The 21,786-nt window shown below is 38.4% G+C and overlaps 1 protein-coding gene and 1 long non-coding RNA gene across 4 annotated transcripts in view; both read left to right on the plus strand.

The window, feature by feature from the left end:
* MTFR1 (mitochondrial fission regulator 1) overlaps positions 1 to 21,786 on the plus strand; it is a 48,366-nt gene that overhangs the window by 23,866 nt on the left and 2,714 nt on the right. For 2 of the 3 annotated variants that reach the window (XM_036437077.2, XM_036437079.2), the window contains exons 4-6: positions 8,735 to 8,850; positions 19,729 to 19,961; positions 21,453 to 21,702. In XM_036437077.2, the coding sequence (XP_036292970.1) occupies positions 8,735 to 8,850; positions 19,729 to 19,961; positions 21,453 to 21,702 (599 nt within the window). The remainder of the gene's footprint in view (positions 1 to 8,734; positions 8,851 to 19,728; positions 19,962 to 21,452; positions 21,703 to 21,786) is intronic. The other variant, XM_036437078.2, reaches the window with a different exon arrangement.
* LOC118718342 lies at positions 13,639 to 16,361 on the plus strand. The gene is made up of 3 exons (XR_004987778.2): positions 13,639 to 14,497; positions 14,733 to 15,026; positions 15,317 to 16,361. It is a non-coding gene; the product is annotated as an uncharacterized LOC118718342 (long non-coding RNA).

The following is a 21,786-nucleotide window of genomic DNA, read 5'->3' on the forward strand; positions in this document are numbered from 1 at the left end:
TTGTGTATCAATCTAGAAACTGACAGCTTAGAAATTTTTAATAAGTAATTTTGATCAAACAATAGACTTTAAAAAAAACCAAAGAAATCTGGTAGTGAATCTCTCCAGCATAATTTCTGAGAATTCAGTTATTCCTTCAAATAACTATTGGTTTAACTAAAGCTTGTCAATTTTTTTTCCTGATTTACACAGTTCCATTCAGTTTTTCTTTTTACATATTTATCTACTTAAACCAGTGTCAGAAGACCTTGCTTTAATAATTGTGTTCATGTAGCCAGAGACATGTAACAGGACATGGGGATAATCTAGCATTTTCTGGTAGCAAACAACTCAAATCCTCTTTGGCAGTCAGTAGGCTGAAGTACTAGAACCAAGTACATTTCCTGGGAAGGAAATAACACTTTCTCAGTCACTGAAAAGGGTATTAGTAGAATAAAACTGTTAGATTTAGTACAGGAGCTGCATGTGAAAAGAGATGGATTAACATAAGGAGAGGAATAAAGTAATAGAAATATTGGTCACTTGAGAATGTAGTGGAAGACATTTCTTTATACTTAGGCTTTTACTTCCAGGCAGTTTTGTTGCATACTCAGTCTTTTCAAATTAAACATCAATATTAAAGTGGGTATTTTATCTGCTACTTATTTATATATTTTGATTTTACTCTGTATTTTCTGTTTTTTATTTTTTTTAATGCACATTCTCTGGTATCATGTCTTTTTAAAAAATATATATTTTATTGATTTTTATAGAGAGGAAGATAGAGGGATAGAGAGTTAGAAACATCAGTGAGAGAGAATCATAGATCAGCTGCCTCTTGCACACCTCCAACCAAGGTACACGCTCCTGACCGGAATCGAACCTGGGACCTTTCAGTCCACAGGCCGACACTCTATCCACTGAGCCAAACCGGTTTTGGCTGTATTTTTCTGTTTTTTAATACATCTATCAGAAATATTAAAAATGTATTCAAAATATAAAGTAATACAATTTAGAGTAATACAATTGAAAATGCATTTTTGCTATTTTTTCTGGCTCATTCGGGGGGCTTGATTGGTGTGGAATGTATTTGAACTGTCTAGAAGTCCAACATGAGTAAATACTACTATAGAAAGCGTGGAATTGGGGAGTCACAGTTGGCCCAGGCATACTGTTTCTTACTTCCTAGGTTATTTTGAGAGAGACATAACACATTTTCCTCCCTCTTGTTGCTCTTCTCCCTTTTCCTGTTCACCCTCAGACCCCCTCACTCCTATTCTTGGTGTGTCATGAATAGAAAGCATCAACATTCAAACATTAGTGGCTTAGTTTTGTCTAGAATATTTGAGTGCTACATACTTCAGATTAGTGTTCTTCATACAGGTACACTTCTTGGCCTAAATGGTGTCACTGTATGTCATCATTTTAAAATATATAATTTTTGTTTTCAGGTTTTCTTACTATGGTAGGAATTGGTTAAAAAAAAACCCTAAAGGTTACTATTTTACTGTGTTCATTTTAAGAATACATATTTTGTATTTGGCTATAAACAAATGGTGGTAAAATAGACTGAATCTATTTACTGTTTCATTCTTTTTGGCAAGAAACTGAGAGCATCCTTATGAAGAGTCACATGCAGACAAAATGATTTTTTTAAATCTAAGTATTTTGATTTTTGAACATGCTTTGTATATTTCTTTTTTATTTTATTAAATGAATCAATTTCCTTCATGAAGTTTTACGTTATCAGAATATTTTAAATTATCTGAAGTTACTTCAGTAAAATATTTCAAATATAATTGGATTTTAGATTATTTAAATTATATAAAATGTTCATTAAACTGCTTAAAATAGTAAAAATACAACACTGTTGCTGAGTTTTTGCTGAAGGAAATGCTTTTCCACACTTTCTGAAAGGAATTTGGATACTTATAAATCAATAAGCATTAACTTTAATTTAAAATTTTATAATGCCCTTGATTTAAAAATAAGTTATATTCCTTCCACTGTTGTTTTTTTCCTCCCTCACTACTAACAATAGCCATGGTAGGACAGGACCTTGCTGGAGCCTTCAGTAAGTGGCTTTTTCTTTTTTCAAACTTTCCATCAATCATCCATGCATGTCAGTAATGGCGTCTAAATCATATTTCAAAAATTCCATATGGTCAGTCCCCTTGCCTGCACTGGTATTTGACTAATTAAGTTGTTCTTCCCATTCCATGCTTATGTTACTCGGTGCACATTTCAGCAACAACTGAAATTGCCTTTTTTTTTTTTTTTTTTTTTTTTTTTTTTTTTTTTTTTTTTTTTTTTTTTGTCTTTGCGAGTTATTTATCTGTATAGAAGCTATAACCATGTACCACAGGGACTAACCAGTGGATGATGGGGTTTATCAGCTCAGTAGGCTTATCCTATTTAATAAAAGAGTAATATGCAAATTAACTGTCACTCTGTGACAAAAATAATCGCCCCCATAGCCACAAAATGGCGGTGTCCAGTCCCCTCAGCCCTGCTGCCGGAATGTCCGGGCCTGTCCACCAGAGCAGCAAGGCTGGATCTGCTGCTGGAGGGGACAGATCCAGCCTCCCGCTCCACTGGTGCTGCATATTTTAACAGAAACTAAAAATTGTGTCTTGTGGCAGTTTTTGTAATGACTGTTTTGGTCAGGTTATGTCTATTACAAGTGTATTAAAGCCAGTCTTCATGCCTGGCTGATGTGGTTCAGTTGGTTGGAGTGTGATCCCATACACTGAAAGGTCACAGATTCTATACCCGGTCAGGGCACTTATCTAGGTTGTATGTTTAGTCCTCAGTTGGGGCACATGGGAGAATTAACCAATCAATATTTCTCCCTCTCTCCCTCTTTCCCTCCATCTTGCCTTCTTGCCCCCTTCCCTTCCTCCCTTCCTCTTTTCCTCTCTCTAAAATTAATAACATATCCCTGGATAAAGATTAAAAAAAACACAAAAAGAAACTCCAAAACCCAGCCATCTGTATATTTTAAAGTAATTATACGTATTTTACATTAGGTCTCTAACGATTTCATTTTACCACTATAATTTCATGTTACCACTCAATAATATAACTATATGAGGAAATAACCATTTCCAACAATCAGTACACTCCCGTTCCATTCGTGAAAAACTCACATCTAACAATATATTAATAAAGTGGTTTAAAAGAAATACTTTGTTTATAAGCAATAACTTTATTATAGAGATATATCAGTAGAAAATCCTCTCAAATTGGAAAATCATACAACTGAGTGTCAGATTAAATTAACATTTTAAGAAAGCAAAAACTACTTTTATCATTTTCATGGTTCATTTTGCAAAATAGGTTTCATTATTTTTAAAAAATCAAAACATGTTACAATAATTATTTCAGGTTTTTATTAAAAATTTTTTATTGATTGAGGTGTTACATATGTGTCCTTATTCCCCCAACTATTTCAGTTTTAAAAATTAATCTATTGTACATCCATATATAATTAAACTATTGGACTAAAATTATCTATATATATATAGAAGCCTAAGTGATGTTTATGACTGGAATGACTGGGTTGCCAGTCACTATTGTGTGCACTGACCACCAGGAGCAGAAGCTCAACACAGGGGCTTCCCCCGGTGGTCAGTGTGCACTCCCATAGCCAACATCCCACAGCCCCTCCCCCTGGCTGGCCAACCTCCTGCAGCCCCTTGCCTCAGGCCCTGATGAGGGGGAGTGGCCAGCCAACCTCCCATGGTTCGTCCCCCCAGCTAGCCGGCCCCCTGATAGGCCTCAATCACTGGCCAGGCTGATGGACCCCACCTGTGCATGAATTCATGTACCAGGCCTCTAGTTTGATAATAGAGAATTATTCTCTTTTTGGTAATTTTTTAAAAGGAATGAAATAGCCTTTTATAAAAAGATTAGTGGCCCAGTGCACAAAATTTGTGCACATTAAAAGAAAATTAATTAGAATAAATGTTTTAATATTGCTACCTATTCTTTATTTAATAGAAGTGTCAGAGAGATGAAAGAAAATTATATATTAAATCTTACTTTTTTCAGAGTCTGAGGCACACCACAGGACCCAGAGTCAAATCCCCACCCACCACTCACACACGGTTTGAAAACGCAGGAGACCCAGATCCGGCCGGCCCCACCCCCATTGGGTGAGACCAGATCTGGCCGGCCCCAACCCACTAAGCCCCTCTGAGTGGGGATGCAACCTCACCTCAGGTCCCCCAGCCTGGTGCTGGGTGGGGGGTGCAGCCTCAGGTTCTCTGGCCTGGCACCCGGGCAGAGGATGCAGCCTGAGGTTCTGTGTCAAGCCCTGCCGGGTCAGGGACACAGTTTGAGGTCCTCCAGCCTGGCGCTGGGGCGGGAGATAGAGCATGAGGTCCCCTGGGCCAGCACTGGGGTGGGGGGTGCAGCCTGAGGTTCCCTAGCCCAGTGCCGGGGCAGGGGGCATGGCCTGAGGTCTCCCGTCAAGCCCCGCTGCGCGAGGGGCATAGCCTGAGGTCCTCTGTCAAGTCCAGCTTCCCCCTGCAGCATCATGTCAGCACTGAGCGGGGATGCACGCAGGCAGTGTCACGTCCCTGTCCAGGGATGCAGGCAGGCAGGTTCACCTCAGTGTTGGGCGAGGACATACGCAGGCAGTGTGATGTTAGCACTGGGGGCGGAAGTCCCCACCCCTGTCCCTGCCCACAGACTGGTCGTGACTGTTACACTGTAACGGACAGATTAGCATATTACCTCTTTATATGTATAGACTAGAGGCCCAGTGCATGAAAATTCATGCACGGGGTTGGGGAGTCCCTCAGACTGGACTGCCCCCTCTCACAGTCCAGGAGCCCTCAGGGGATGTCTTACTGATGGCAGGGAGCAGGCCTAAGCTGCTGTTTGGCCTCCCTCTGTAGGAGGCGACTGGGCTAATAAGGGGAAGCACTGCCTTCATCACCCCACTGCTGCTGCTACTGTCGGCTGCCTGCCGTTGGCCCTTACAGCTGCCATGGCTTTGTCCGGAAGGATGTCTGAAAGGACATTTGGCTGTCTGATCTAATTAGCATATAATGCAATTATTATTATAGACTAGAGGCCCAGTGCACGGAATTCCCCTCAGCTCAGCCTGTATCCTTCCCAATCCGGGATCCCTAGGGGATGTCCAACTACCAGGTTAGGTCCGATCCGCAGACATTCCGCTCACAATCTGAGACCACTGGCTCCTAACTGCTCGCCTACCTGCCTGATTGCCCCTAACTACCCGCCTGGTCGCCCCCAACTGCCCCCCATGCCAGCCTGTTTGCCCCACACAGCCTGTTCGCTCATCCGTTCAGTTGTTTCAGATGCGATGGTTGCTTAGCCAGATAGATAGATAGATAGATAGATAGACAGACAGACAGACAGACAGACAGACAGACAGATATAGATTGATTAGTATAAATACTTTTTCTTTTTTCTTTCGTTAGGCTTCTCCTTTTTAAAAAAAACAAAACCCTTTATTATTGAAAGTATTATATATGCTCCCTTTTTTATCCCATCAACCCCCTTCAGCCCTCCTCACCCCCCTTTTCTTTTTCTTTTTGGTGACATAGATTTTACCAGTTCTGAAATTGATTTAAAAAAAGAAAAAAAGTGTCTTAACAGTATCACTAACTTTTTCATTTAATTAAGCACATAGTAAGTAAAGACGGTTTTATTTCAGTGATGAAATATAATCAATGCTTAATATGATTGCAAACTAAGACCATGGAATATTTTAGCTTATTATTATTATTTTTAATATATTTTATTGATTTTTCACAGAGAGGACGAGAGAGGGATAGAGAGCCAGAAACATCGATGAGAGAGAATCATCGACCAGCTGCCTCTTGCACACCCCCTACCGGGGATGTGCCCGCAACCAAGGTACATGCCCTTGACCGGAATCGAACCCGGGACCCTTCAGTCCGCAGGCCGACGCTCTATCCACTGAGCCAAACCGGTGCCGGCAATTTAGCTTATTTTTTAAAGTTTGTGCAAAAAGCAACTTCTCATGTCTAATATATGAAGTATTACAGATATCAGTTCGGGAAACACTTGATCTTTAATTATGCTGTAAAAGACTGAAAAGCTGACACAAAACGGGTTAACTTATATTTTTGAGTGCTTATAATTTATTTTAAAATTTAATTTTTCAATGAGGGCTTACATTTAATATTGCATTAGTTTCAGGGATACAGCATAGTGATGATTATTTTTAAAATATTTTGCTTCCTTTTATAAACAAACTAGAGGCTGTTGCAGGAAGATTCTTGCAAGAATAGGGCTTCCTGTGGCCAGAGTGAAGCGGAGAAGGGAGCAAAACCTGCCTCAGCGGGCTTCTCACTTCCTCCCGTCTCCACTGCCTCACTAAGAAAATGGCAAATTTTGTAACCTTCGGGAAAGTAAGAGATCTTGAAGTCAAACTACAATAGAAAGTAGTAGCTATATTGGAACAAATTTTTATTTTCTAATCAAAGAATTATAATCAGATAGGTCTTCATGAATTAGCACCTTAGGAAGACATCTTTCAGATTTTAATTTCATGATCTCTTATTTATACAAAATAACCCATTAATACTCTGTCTTCTAGGAACTTCTACTGGGCTTGGGGAATCTTTATGTTCAAGGATCTCACATAACCCATGTAGAGTCTTCCTATTATAATACTAGGGCCCGGTGCATGAAGATTTGTGCCCGGGGGGTGGGTCCCTCAGCCCGACCTGCACCCTCTCCAATCTGGGAGCCCTCAGGGGAGCCCTCTCCAGTCCGGGAGCTTCTGTTTGTCTTTGCAATCATATGAGCAAATTGTCTGAGACCCCCAACCCAGTTTGGTTTGTTGCTCACAGAATAACAGGCTTTTTTTTTTTTCTTTGCTTTGCTTCATTGGTGGAGATTTCCTGGAAGTTTTAGGATATCGTCCCTTTAGGATATCATTCCTAGACACTCTGATTTTACTTATGTCTCTCACCTTTTCTTCCCTTCCATCCCCCACCGCAACAGTATCTTGCTCCAGGCTCACTTTGCTCTGGTGTCTAGATCCACCTGCCACAGAACTGTGACTCCCAGCATTTCTGGTGCTCCCTGTGCTCTGGGTTTTCTCTTCCTGCTCTGTCTCCATCCCTCAGCCTCCTGCTCTGCCAAGTCCTCCAAACAGCCGGCTCTCCATTCTGCTCTCCGCCCAGTGCCTGTGTATGCAAATTAACGCACCATCTTTGTTGGGTTAATTTGCATACTGACTCCTTGAATAGAATCGAACCTGGGACCCTTCAGTCTGCAGGCCGAAGCTCTATCCAGTGTGCCAAATCGGTTAGGGTTGGTACAAGCTTTTTGATAAATACATTAATATGTAAATTTCGCTGGCCTTTTAAATTATATATTTTAATATTCTAAAAATTGATTTCAGAAAGGAAGGAAGAGGGGGAGAGAGGTAGAAACATCAATAATGAGAGAGAATCATTGATTGGCTTCTTCTTGGACATAACCTGGGCATATGCCCTGGCTGGGAAACAAACCGTGACCTCTTGGTTCACAGGTTGATGCTCAATCACGGAGTTACTTTTTAAGTCACTTCATTTTCTTTTTCACTTAAACCTCATTCCAACTTGTTAGAAGCATTATATTAATCTGATAACTTTATTTTAAAATTATTATCCATTGACCATATGACTCTGAGATATTATAACAAAAATTGAATTCAATTAAATTATATTTCTAATTTTTTAAGGTAAATCTCAGAATTTAGGTGCTTTTTCTTTGTTGTATCTATTTAAAAATACCCAGTTCCTTCCTCTATGTGTTTAAGATTAGCTAGAGAATTCTTTTCTACTGCTACTTGTATTTTTTGTTCCTTAATATAGTTAATACTTTTATTTAAAAATCATGAGCTTAAGGATTAAAAAAATATATTTTCAACATTATAACAGTATATCTATATATATAAAATTAATAATTTCCAGATTTAGCACAAATTGATTACTTGTTCTTGTTCCTATACTTTTTTTTAAACCAGATCTCTTCAGAAAAATTGTTTAATGCTTAAATTTGAAAAATGTTTTCATGGATAACCAGAGTTTATGGGATTTTCTTGTTTGTTTTTTAATATATTTTATTGATTTTTTTTTTTTTAACAGGAAGTGAGAGAGATAGTTAGAAACATCATAGAGAAACATCAATCAGCTGCCTCCTGCACACCCCCTACTGGGGACATGCCCGCAACCAAAGTACATGCCCTTGACTGGAATCGAACCTGGGACCCCTCAGTCTGCAGGCAGACACTCTATCCACTGAGCCAAATCGGTTTCAGCTGTTTGGTGTTTTTTAAAAATCATTTGACCTGTAAAATAAAAATTAAGCCCGGCTGGCATGTCTCAGTGGTTGAGTGTTACCTATGAAAGAGAAAGTCATGGTTCAATTCCTGGCCAGGGCACATCCCTGGGTTACAGGCTCAATCCTCAGTGGAAAGTGTTCAGGAGCCAGCCGATCAATGATTCTGTCTGATCATTGCTGTTTCTCTCTGTCTCCCTCTCTGAAATCAATAAAAAAAATATATATTTTTTAAATGAAAAAGGTAAATTCAGAGATTATCATACATTATTGGGGAATATATGATGTAAATAATGGTCCTTTTCAAGGGGGACCTTTAATAGAAATGAAACTGCTGTAAAACATCATTTTTATTTAAGTCATTAAGAAGTTTTATTCTAATATTTTGGTGCCAGCTGACAATCTCCCTATTTGTACCTTTTAGCTTACCAGCCCAACAACAGAACTGAGCCCCAGTCACCCAGGAGAGGATGCAGTGGCATCTTTTGCTGATGTTGGATGGATAGCCGAAGAAGATGGAGAGAGCTCAACAAGACGAAGGTTAGTCTGGAAACCTATGAGAACTGAGATGGGATATTTATTATTTTAACAGATGTTATCTTTATGGTATTTACCTTTATAGCTGAATTTGGTCTCTAGTAATTAACCCAGGTTTTCTTTTTAGCACTCATCTGTACTGTTTATTTTAAAGACTCAGTATTTGTAAATTTCCTAAAGACATATAACTATTGTGTTCTTAAGAATTAAAGAATTCCCTGCCTGTTAGAAGTTCTAATATGAGAGGACTGTCATAAATATGTTTATATAAGCATAGTAATAAAATAGTATTATTGGTGTAGAAAAATCAGTGTGGGTTATAGTAGAAAATTTGTGTGACCTTTGGAGAATAAGTCCTAAAAATTCTGAATCTAAGTGGGTTATGATTCAAAGGAAACTATATGTAAGAGTTAGACGGGGACTTAACATTTATTTGAAAGAGCCTGAATAAAGTATTATTATGGCTCAAACTAATAAACAATTATTCCACATATTCAACTCTTCGTTCTTAGGCATTGAGGATACAGAGATTAAAATAAGACATAGTCCTAGTTTTCTAGGAATACTTGGTGTGCTAGAGGAGATTAAAGAAGAAAACAATAATAATACTGTAAAGTTGATTAAATACAGAAGGCCACTTTTGGATGAGAGAGGTTTGGCCAGGCTTTTCAAAGAAGGGGATGTTAGAGCTGAGGATCAGTAGGAGCCAAAAAGATTGAGTTCCTGGGTCTGTTGGTTCTTGCTATGCCCTGGGAGTGGTATCTCTTTAAGAACTCATTTTCCATTGGTTATACTCCTTTGTGACCCTGAGAGTAAGTAGGATCACTGGCTTCCACAGTCTGGTGATCCAGAGGTGTCCCCCGGTGTGGCTTAAAAATCAGGGTGCCTCACAAGGGTGTAAGCATCTTTTGGGAGAGATACTAAGTAACTGAACCGAGACAGAGGAAGAGTGCAAAGATAGCATCTACTGGCCTCTGTTCCCTGAGAGACTCTGTAGGCCTCTAGATTTGTGCCAAACCTGAAGCCTGTCCTTCAGGCCAGAGCTCCTGGAGGAGCAAATAGGCCTTCTCAGAATGACTGGGGATGTTTCAGTCTGCTGTCTGTACAGTGCCCTGAAGATGGTAGTTGGCCAAAACCTGTCTCTGTAATTTTTACGATCCTATGGGAATCAGGAATGTAAGACTTCCTTGCCTTCAGAGCCAGGTGATCAAGGGTTGTCCCCTGGTGGCAGCCACAAAATTTGGGGCATTAAACATAAAAAATCGGGCCACAGACTCAAATGAAAGAGCCCCTCTGGAAGATACTTGTCTGGAGCAGGGCAGAAGGGAAGGTTAAAGATGGTACCTGTGGGGTGCCATCTGAAGCTATGGGTAGAAGGTCTAGGGTATTTTTTTTTTCCCCCCTAGGGATGGAGGATGGCACTTACAGTTGGTGCCTGCCAGCCTCCATCCCCAGAATATATCTTAGCAGGCCCCTAGATGTGTAGGTTGGCGACCGCTAGGTTAGATGACTGCCTCGCAGGCCAATGCTTTAAGATTAGCAAATGAGACTTTTACATGAAGTCAAGGCAGGATCAGCTGCTTCTGTGTTAGACCCTGGGGTGAGTGAGTCCCAGCATGAGAGCAAATTTAAGGGCTATTTCTCATATCACTATGGCCTTGCGGATCTCTTGAATATGAATCCTGTTGGCTAGGCGTCTTAGTTGCTCATCTCTAAGATGCAGGTCTTAAAAGTTGGGGTACCCAATGTGTTCAGATTCTGCTCCACAGGAAGAAGCTATGGATTTTGAGTGCCCTTCCCAGTGAGAGTCACTTCTCCTGGGGTGTGGTTTATTAAGAGATTTTGTCTCAGCCTCTCCAGCTTTAGTGTTATTTTTGTTTAGTGCTGTTTTTATTGTTTGGTTAGATTTTACTTTTCAGAGGAAAGTTCCATACATAGCTGTAAGATTTGGTGTATTCATTGGAGGAGGTGAGTTCAGGATTTCCCTAGTCTTTCTGTGTTGCCATCTTGAACCAGAACTCAGTATTCCTAGGTATGGATGGACCAGTTTATTTCATCACCAGTTGGTGGACATTTGGCTTGTATATAGGGTTTTTGAATTAACGTAAGTTTTCATTTCTCTAGATTAAATGCAATTTCTGAGTCATGTAAATCATAGGTGGTTGCATGTTTATTATTTTAAATAATTCTTTATTGTTGAAAGTATTACATATGTCCTTTTCTCCCCATTGACTCCTCCAGCCCACCCCTGGCTCCACCCTGGGCCATCAGCACCCTATTGCCTGTGTCCATGAGTTATGCATATATGCATATAAGGTCTTCAGTTGATGACTTCCCACCTACCTACCCTCCCTTGCTTTCCCTCTGAGAACCTGTTCCACATTTCCATGTCTCTGAATCCACTCTGTTCATCAGTTTATTTTGCTACTTATATTCCACATGTGAGTGTGATCATGTAATATTTGTCTTTCTCTGACTGACTTATTTCACTTAGCATAATACTTTCCAGGTCCCTCTCCATGCTGTCTCAAAGGGTAAGAGATTCTTCTTTTTTACTGCTGCATAGTATTCCATGGAATAAATGTACCACAGTTTTTTAACCACTCATCTTCTGATGGGCACTTGGGCTGTTTCCAGATCTTAGCTATTTTAAATTGCTATGAACATAGGGCTGCATACATTCTTTCTAATTGGTATTTTGGGTTTCTTAGGATATGTTCCTAGAAGTGGGATCACTGAGTCAAATGGCAGTCCCATATTTACTTTTTTTTGAAGAAACTCCATACTGTTTTCCATAATGGCTGCACCATTCTGCATTCCCACCAGCAGTTTCCTTTTGTCCATATCTTTGCCAGCACTTGTCATTTGTTGATTTGTTGATGGTAGGTATTCTGACAGGTGTGAGGTGATAACTCATTGTTGTTTTAATTTGCATCTCTCTGATGATCAGTTACTTGAAGCATTTTTTCATGTCTCTTGGCCACCGTATGTCCTCTTTGGAGAAGTGTCTATTTAGGTCCATTGCTCATTTTTTAAATTAGATTGTCTTCCTTTTGTTAAGTTCTATGAGTTGCTTATATATTTTGGATATTAACCCTTTATCAGATGTACCATTGCCAAATATGTTCTTCCATTACAGTGTGCTCTCCCTTTGTTTTGTTGATAGTAGTTTCTTTTGCTGTGCAGAAGCTTTTTATTTTGATGTAGTCCCATTTGTTTATATTCTCCTTAGTTTTTCATTATTGTAGGAGATGTATCTATAAACATATTGTTATGAGAAATGTCTGAGATTTTGCTGCCTTTGCTTTCTTCTAAGATTTTTATGGCTTCATGACTTACATTTAAGTCTTTCATCCATTTTGAGTTTATTCTTATGTATGGTGCAAGTTCGTGGTCTAATTTCTTTTTTCTTTTTTTTCCTTTTTTTGCATGTATCTCTCCAATTTTCCAAATACCATTTATTGAAGAGACTGTCTTAACTCCATTGTATGCTCTTGCCTCCTTTGTCAAATATTAATTGAACATAATGGCTTGTATCGATTTTTGGGGTCTCTATTTCTGGGGTTGGTTACAATGGCTTTGTAGTATAACTTGAAATCTGATATTGTGATTCCTCCAACTTTGTTTTTCTTTCTAAAGATTGCTACAGCTATTCTGAGTCTTTTTGATCCCATGTAAATGTTTTGAGTATTTGTTCTAGATCTGTGAAATATGCTGTTGGTATTTTAATAGGGATTTCACTGAATCTGTAGACTGTTTGGGTAGTATGGACACTTTAATGATGTTGATTCTACCAATCCATGAACATGGTATATTCTTCCACTTGTTTATATCTTCTTCTATCTCTCTTTTTTTTTTTTTTTCCAACATCCTGTAGTTTTCCAAGTACAGGTCTTTTGCCTCCTTGGTTAAGTTTATCCCTAAGTATCTTTTTTTTTTTTTTTTGGTTAAATTGCAATGGTAAATGGGATTGTTTATTTAGTTTCTCTTTCTGATAATTCTTTATCCTATACACTGAGTGGCCAGATTATTATGATCTCTGAACACATAATAATCTGGCCACTGATTGTATATCTTATATAATAAAAAGCTAATATACAAATTGTCCCCTCGACCAAGAGTTAAACCAGCAGGCAGGCTGGCTAACCACCCATGTCCCCACCCCCTGGCCAGGCTGGTTGGATCCCACCCATGCACGAATTCATGCACTGGGCCTCTAATACACATGCACACACACACACACACACACACACGCACACTGGCCAGATTATGTTTTGTTTTTTTTACTAAGAAGAAGGGAAAGGAATGGAGAGTAAGAAACATCAATGAGAGAGAAATGTTGATCAGCTGCCTCCTGCACACCTCCTACTGTGGATGTGACTGCAACCAAGGAACATGCCCTTGATTGGAATAGATACTGGGACCTTTCAGTCCGCAGGCCGACACTCATATCCACTGAACCAAACTGGTTAGGGCAATTTCCTTGTTAATTTTTTGTCTGGAAGATCTATCTAATGAAGTCAAAGGGGTGTTAAAATCCCCTACTTTGACTGTATTGTTGCTGATGTTTTTGTTAAAGTCCTCTAGAATTTTTTTTTATATATTTAGGTGCTCCTATATTGGATGCATATGTTTACTAAGGTTATAGCCTCTTGTTGGGTAGATCCCTTTAGTATTATATAGTGACCTCTATTACCTGATATTTACTTATTTTATATACAGTGTCCAATATTTTTAGTTCTAGTTGGCAGGGAGTTAATATAGTTAGATGGAACAGTACATCTGCTTCTTCCTGGAAAAAGAACTTTCTAAAGATTTTGTGTGTGGTTTTTTTATTTTTTATTTTTAACACAAATGTCCTATTTGCACTGGATATGACATAATGCAGTAGTCATGGGGATTGTGATTATAATGTACTTGGCATAATGGCTCTGGGTAATGGGATTGTGTCTGTGATGTTGAAAGTAATTGACTAAAGGGTCTTTGAAGAGGTGCCTGGAAGTACCCTAGGTACAGATAATCGGAACCTGGACAAAGTGAGAAGGAAACAGGGGAGCCCTAGTTGGATTTGAATGTTGCTCTCAAGGAGAAAGTTGACAGACAGTGATTTTCCCTCAAGAGTTCCAAGGTCAGTGACATGGTCCATGTGATTAGAAAAATTAGGCAAACTTTCTCTTACAGTATGGTGTGATAGTACTCTGTATTGATTGTGCAAACTGTATTTGTACATATATCTCGATGGCTGGGAAAGGTATTCTCAGTGTTCTCTCCCCTCCCCCCCTCCTGCTAATACCAATAAATGGGCTGATACACCTACATCTTCCCATCTGCCATGGAAAGGGAGCTTTAAGGAATCTTGCCTTTATCAGTTTCACACACCAGAAAAATAAATATATTGTATAGATTGAAGAAGTAGCAAATTTACTCTTTATTTTAAACAATAAGACAGAGTAGAAAGAAGGATGAAAGTTGATGGAATTTTACTTTGTCTTGACAATTATTGAATACTAGTACTCTTACCAGGCAATTTGAGTTTTTATTTGTCACTGATATTAATGCCATAGTATTGTGTCTCTGGGGAAATAGCACACATTAAGACTCTTTCATAATTAATTGTATAAATGATTGTTTTCAAATGCACTGAAGTTCAGTTCGTTTGTTTTTTAAATGTATTTTATTGATTTTTTTACACAGAGGAAGAGAGACGGATAGAAAGTTAGAAACATCTATGAGAGAGAATCATCAATCAGCTGCCTCTTGTACATCCCCTACTGGGGATGTGCCAGCAACCAAGGTACATGCCCTTGACCGGAATCAACCCAGGACCCTTCAGTCCGCAGGCCGATGCTCTATCCACTGAGCCAAACTGGTATCGGCTGAAGTAGTTTTTTTTTAAATTTCTAAATTGTATTAATCCCTACCTTCTGTGTAGAATTTTTAAAGATAACATGAGACAACCCTTAGCAAAGTGGCATGCACACAGTAAGGCCTTTTTTTCTTATCTATGCACATTTTGATTTCCCCTTAAATGAACAGAATGGCCTCAGAATTAGAAATCTCACTTTTATAAGTACTGAAAAGTACTTATATAAGTACTTTGAAAGAATCTATAACTGATTATCTTGTCTAAGATAATAGATTTGTTCTCTTTTGTAATAAAACCCTAAAGGGACTATGTAGTTTTTTTTTGTTGTTGTTATTGTTTTTTAACTGTTGTACAGTGTACTGCATTTTATTTTTTAAAAATATATTTTATTGATTTTTTTACAGAGAGGAAGGGAGAGGAATAGAGTTAGAATCATGGATGAGAGAGAAACATCGATCAGCTGCCTCCTGCACACTCCCCACTGGGAATGTGCCTGCAACCAAGGTACATGCCCCTGGCCGGAATCGTACCTGAGATCCCTCAGTCCACAGGCTGACGCTCTATCCACTGAGCCAAACCGGCTAGGGCCTGTGTATTGAGTAGTTTTTTTGATAAGTACACAGCATAATACTTGCACACTCTTAAGTATGATGAAATTAAAGACTCATATAAACGCCGTGGCTTCTAGTAGATATCATAGATATTGTCATGTATTAGAGTAACTTTTGGAGAAGATCATTATTTAAGGGATATTGAAATATTTCAAGTTGAACTCTGATTTGGTCATTCTATGTTACTACCTTCATTTCTAATTTTTCTACTTCTTGAATCTGAGTGCCTCATACATATCAAACTGAGTATTTATTAAAAGTTTATAGGTTCATAGGATTGAAGTCCTTACAGATAAGCCCTTTCCTTACACCAGGATGTTTGTATTCTAATTGCCAAGATGAATAATATTTACAAGAATTGGTAATATAAGGGTAGTAACTAAAGTGAGAATAAGGGCTTTTAATTTTTCAAATTTGAATATTAAGTGTAAAATGGAATGTGCTATTTTTTAAGGAGAGTTGGAGAAGAACCCAAATCTCATAAAGTATGACTATGAGTAACTAGATTCCAAAGGAAATGACTCAGCAACCAGGCCACAGTTCAGTAGGTGCGATTGAGTGTAGACCAGGAGATTGATCCTCTCCCCCTCCCCACCTTGGGTTGGAGCAGGAGTTTTCCACTCACAACAAACAAACAGGTGTTATTCTATCCCGTTTTATTCTTAATTACTAGTACGTGACACAAGACATTAACTGATAATGTACATCACTAAAATACTAGATTCAAGGCAGAAACATTTCTATTAAATGTCATTTTTAGTAAAACATGACATAAAATACAAGAGACTTGTGTTGAGTAGAATCTACAACAGCTAATGTGATGAATCCAGTAGTGCTCTGGGTCTGTGGCCTCCTAACAGTTCTGCCAACTTTCCACTATAAATCCTTTCAGGGGTTACCCCCTCGGTCAAAATAATCTCCCCAGTCCAGTTGCCTTTACTCGGCTACTTGCTTTAATTAAAAAGATTGTTAGGCCCTAGCCAATTTGGCTCAGTGGAAACGGGTCGGCCTGTGGTCTAAAGGGTTCTGGGTTTGATTCTGGTTCAGGGCATATGCCTGGGTTGCTGGCTCGATCCCCAGAAGGGGGTGTGCAGGAGGCAGCTGATAATGATTCTCATCATTGATATTTCTCTCTCTCCCTCTTATATTAAATAAAAAAAAAGATTGTTAGTTTTATACCCAATTTCATGTTTTCAGGGAACTAAACTGGATCCTTTTGACAATGTGTTTTTATATCTTTCTAAGCTATTCTCCAAACTAAAAATAATTTTGGGAATACCACTTTTCCTAGGACACTGGGCTAATTTGAAACAATCTCAGCTTTTGAGTTTTCATTAACCGTGAATAAGGGGAAAGGATCCCATAAATATAAAATGTTTTTTAAGCTCCACTGGCCATTTAAAAAAATTCTAAATTCCATTTAATTTAGAATTTTTTAAAATGGCCAGTGGAGGTTAAGAAGCATTTTATTTTTATGCAAGTTGTACTCCAAAAGAGGCTGTCCTTGATACTAACATTGAAAAGATGAGAGAGATAGGTAAGTTGTGTGTAATGTTACTCTGCATAGGAGCCTGTACTCTTCTGCCGAAAGGCATGTTGGAGCCATAATCAAATAAGGGGGGGTGGGGGTGGGGGAATCTCATCAGGAGAAGTTGGTGTGAAAAAATTGTGTTAATCCTCACCAGAGGTTATTTTTCCCATTGAGTTTTAGAAAGATGGAAGGTGGGGGGAGGAGAAGGAAGGAGAGACACATCCAATAGTTGCATCCTTCATGCACCCTGACAGGGAATTGAACCCATGGACCTTTGGTGTGTGGGCCAAAGCTCTAGCCACTTAACACATTGGCTAGGGCAAGAAAATGGTTTTTAAAAATAATCTTATTTTGGCTGTTTGTCTTCTGCTTTGGGGGCATCAATAGTTGATACCGCTTTATAGTTTTGCTTCTTAAATTTTTTCTAAATTATACACACAAAAATCTGAACAGCATTCCTCATAGATTAATTGTGGTCTCTGTATGCTAGCTCTTAAATAGCCCCCTATTCTGAAGGATGACAAACAGACTAATTCTGAGAATGGTTTATTTGTTGACTCTTTACAGAATAGATGTCTGGGAAGGATGTGTGTGTTTTTAAAGCAAGGAGTTTTTGTAAAATTTTTATAAAGTTTAGTTTTTCATACACAAGGAAGAATATTACATACACAAGGAAGAATATTACAGAACAATTCTTGTTTGTTTTAGGCTTCAATAGATGTCCATCTCTTGTGTCTTTTAAAGACATGACCATTTTAGGAGTACTTTAATTTTTGGCTTCTAAAAATCCACATTTAAACTTATACATTTTCTATAATTGCTTTGAACTATAACCATCAACAGTATTTCACATAGAGAAATGCAGAATCTATATAATCAAAATTATAAAAATAGCATAGTTATAGAATATAGGTGATCTGACACTGTTGCTCAAATCATTTTACTAACAGCTTTTTTCCTCTTACGCGGGCATATTGATATTCCAGATTGACGAATGCTTTGTCATTAATTTCCAGTAGATGGAAAAGCAAAAGGATAAAATTCACCTGTAAGAGGGGAGATGTAGAAGATTTCTTTTTTATTTTTTAACATTGCAGTTGTTGATTCAGTACTCAATTTTCTCTTGCAATTTATTTTTGGTAGAAGATAATTTAAGGAGAATAAGATGGTCAAACATGTGTAATAATTGATCTTAATCCATATTGTCTTGTTCCAGTTTTGGATAGTTTTACAGTAAATATTAATGGGATTTGAATGATAATAGTTAAATACATACTTCTAAGCATTTGATACTTTTGGACCCTCTGATGTCTAGAATTTTAGGTGGGGAAATGTTCTCTACTAAAGTGACCACTAGTTCTTGAGTAAACAGTATTGTAACTTTTTTTAGTAGCACAAAAGATTCTTTTTAAAAGAAACCATCGCCCTCACGGGTGAATATCTTTGGTATAGGACCATGGAACACGGGGTGGAGGGTAGAGATGAGTCTGTATGCACAGGTTCTGTTTCTCTCCTCTGTTCCACTTCCATCCGCTGTCATCCTCCAGGAGCCCTCATTTTGCCCATGGTGGCGGGTCCATCCTCCATCCTTAGCACACCACTTCTGACTGGTTCCTCCTCCTCATTCAGTCTCAGCTACCACTAGTCTTCCATCTTTGTCGACACTGTTGTTTTGAACAAGAATATTATAATTCTGCAGTTGATATTTCATTGTATTCTACCCAAGACTAGAGTTCTGTTACTACCACTATCTGCAGCTTCCTTAGTTTTTTCAAGAAGTTGTTTTTAAGAAGTCATTGTGAATATAATTGAGTAAGTATATTACATATTAAATATCTCACATACTGATTAATTACTCTGTGTAAATATTTCCCAAAACTTCAGTAGGTGGATTAGTTTCTATTTGTAATTTAATCTAGAGAACTATTCAACAGAATTTCTTGATCTATCCTATGAAAGGTAGGTAGAAATCAGAATTTAGCCTATTGCATCAACAAAGAGCCAATGATTTCTTTCAAAATATTTTATTGTAGGTTGATTAGAGCAAATGCATGTAATCACTTTTTATATAATCTTTCATAGAATATATATATATAATATTTAATCAGGTTGTTGGTACTATTCCTTATAGATTTTTTTTAACCTTGTTTAATCTCATGTACTTTTTTCAAAAAGAAATTTTATCGCCCATTCCTTCCTCTTGTTATAGATATGAGATAATTGAAGCTTTGCAAGCCAAACATATATTCAATACAGCTTTATTTCCCCCTCTAAAATCAATATGCATAAACTTGGGTGAGGATTTTAAAAAATGCCAAGGGCTTAAGAGAATAGGAAGACCTAAAGAAATCTGAATTTTATTCTCAGCCTCCAAAGACTTCCATTGGGAGCTGCAGAGCTGTGCACATTAAAGTTTTTACACCTAAGAGATTATATTGATTTTTCCCCCCCTTTTCAGTTTCTTTTGTATTTTGCCCATATTGTTACAATGTGTTTTGTAATTTGGTATATTCTATCATACACAGAAATACTGACATTGAATTGCAAAAGCCAAGATCCTGGGGAAGGGCTAATGCATTACTGATATGAAGTACAACTAGTAATTTATCATTTAAAAGAGTATTAAAAGGTTTCTTAGTTCAAATAAAAGGTTTCTTAGTTCAAATAAAACCAAATATGAATTAGCAAAAAAACATTGTTGGAATCTGTGATGCTTGGACATATTTCCTAGTGATTCAGAAGAATGGCCACAAGAACCACTTTTTAGGCTGAACTTACATAAATCCCCTCCTTTATGGACATTTTGTGATTAATTGGCAGTGTTTTTTATTTTTCTTACAAAGCCTGTGACAGCCACCCTTCTCTCCTTGCAGGACAGAGGCCAGGTCAAGGCAGCCCCTTCAGGATGACATTCCTTTCTTTGAGAAACCCCCAAGCCGGCAGCTTTCCTTACCAAACCTGTCTCCGGAAGAGCCTCCGCTGAAGACGCCCCTGGCGAATGAAGAGGCGCTGCAGAAGATCTGTGCTCTTGAAAATGAACTCGCTGCTCTCCGTGCTCAGATTGCCAAAATTGTGACCCTGCAAGAACAGCAGACTCTTACCGCAGGTCTGTAAGTCCCACATTGGTTTTACCAGCAAACTGGGAATGGGAAGCATGTAGCTGTAATGTTAGAATTTATTGGCAAATAACAGCTGTAACTGGGAGTCAGTCCTCTGCATCGTCTAGTCCAGGCCCAATCAAGCCTAAGTGGTTTGTGTTTGTTTTGAACAATCTTGAGGCTATCAGAGAGGATAAGTGGGTATATTTGGAAAACACTGAAATTCCTGCACTTGAATTACTACCACAGTGAATGCTATGGGGAACTAAATGGCACTAATCCGCTCAGACAGCCTGACAAGGCTGAGTGCTATTTACTTAACCAGAAGTCCCGAGGCAAGTACTTTCCCTTTCCTGCTCTAAAATGGGACCACAGTAGCTGTGTTAGAGTTACCACGGGAGAAAATATGGAAATTATTATAAAATGCCGTTAGCCCAGAGCAGAATCTGAATTCGGGTCCTCTGACTCCTAGTCTAATACTGTTGCTTTTATTTGTGTGGCATTTATCACTGAAGAAGAAACCATAGACTTGAAATCCTAGTCCATTAACCTGTTGGCAAGCAGTTGTTTTTCCTAGTGTTGTTCCAGAGTCCTGGCTAGATTTAGGATGAAGCAACTCTGTCTAAAGGATAAGGACAGTACAGTTACTCTACCTCTGAGCCACTTGGCTTGTGCTCCTGGAGCTGAATGTAATCCAGCCTTGTAAGGCCAAGGTGGACAGAGGGCAAATGCACTCCCCACCGAATGCTTGAGGAGTAATCATGGTAAATGAAAAACCAAAATCCTGTCCTTTTCTTCCAACCTTAAGTTTTGCTTGACCTCCCTTTCCTGGCAGACGAGGTCAAGTGCCATAAATAGTGAAATAATTTGGGGATTTATTTGGTGGTCTGTTTATAATAAAAACCCTGAGTGAGACTTTTTTTGCATCCCCCAATGTAATTCACCTAAAAGAAAACTCTCCTCTAATTGTGCAGAAAGATGAATTTTAGGTCGTCATTATATAACCACTTTTAGTTATACTTAATTCCCAAAACAAAAGTTAACTTTTTCCCCCCCAGAAGTTTGTTCAGTTAATTTAAATCCTTTCAAACACATTCCAGTCGATGGAGGTGTATAATATTTGTAACATTGTATATGTGAATAGTGTATTTAAAATGAACCACAAGTTTATCCAATAGTTTAAAAAAAGTTATAGTCCTAAATTATATAACTGTATATAATTAAGATAATTATTTGTGCAGCACATACTATATTTCATCTAAAAGGAGTTACAAACTGTGCCACAGTCAGGCTTGACCATTTGATATCACAAAAACACTCCTGTTAAGTTAAATGGAACTTTTCCATCTGGAGAGTTTGGGATTAAATGATACAGTGACTGATTTAGATTTTAATCAAGTAACTGAAAGTTTCTTTATATAAAAGTGCTTAACATGATTTACAAATTTTATTTGCCTGTTACCATCAGGATTAAAACTGATTTTACCTTATTTCTGTGGGTGATTTAGATTCTAGCACATCTGTTACCACAGCACCACCTTCTGTCCCACCACCTCCCCCGCCGCCACCCCTCCCTCCACCGGCGCCTCAGCAGAACTCATCTGCTGTGGACCTGATCAGAGCCCGGAGAGAGAGAAAAGCCGGTGCTGGGAAGACGCTGGATAAGCACAGCCCAAAGCAACCTGCTGTGCCCAACATGCTGGAGATCCTCAAAGACATGAACAGTGTGAAGCTTCGGTCAGTAAAAAGGTGAGGCTGCATTTACCTTCCCTCACTTTGTCTTGTTAAAGTACTGGGCTTCTTAAGATTTTCGCTTTATAATAAGACTATTAT

Source organism: Pipistrellus kuhlii, unplaced genomic scaffold, assembly GCF_014108245.1.
Source record: "Pipistrellus kuhlii isolate mPipKuh1 unplaced genomic scaffold, mPipKuh1.p scaffold_m20_p_14, whole genome shotgun sequence".
Classification (NCBI taxonomy): domain Eukaryota; kingdom Metazoa; phylum Chordata; class Mammalia; order Chiroptera; family Vespertilionidae; genus Pipistrellus; species Pipistrellus kuhlii.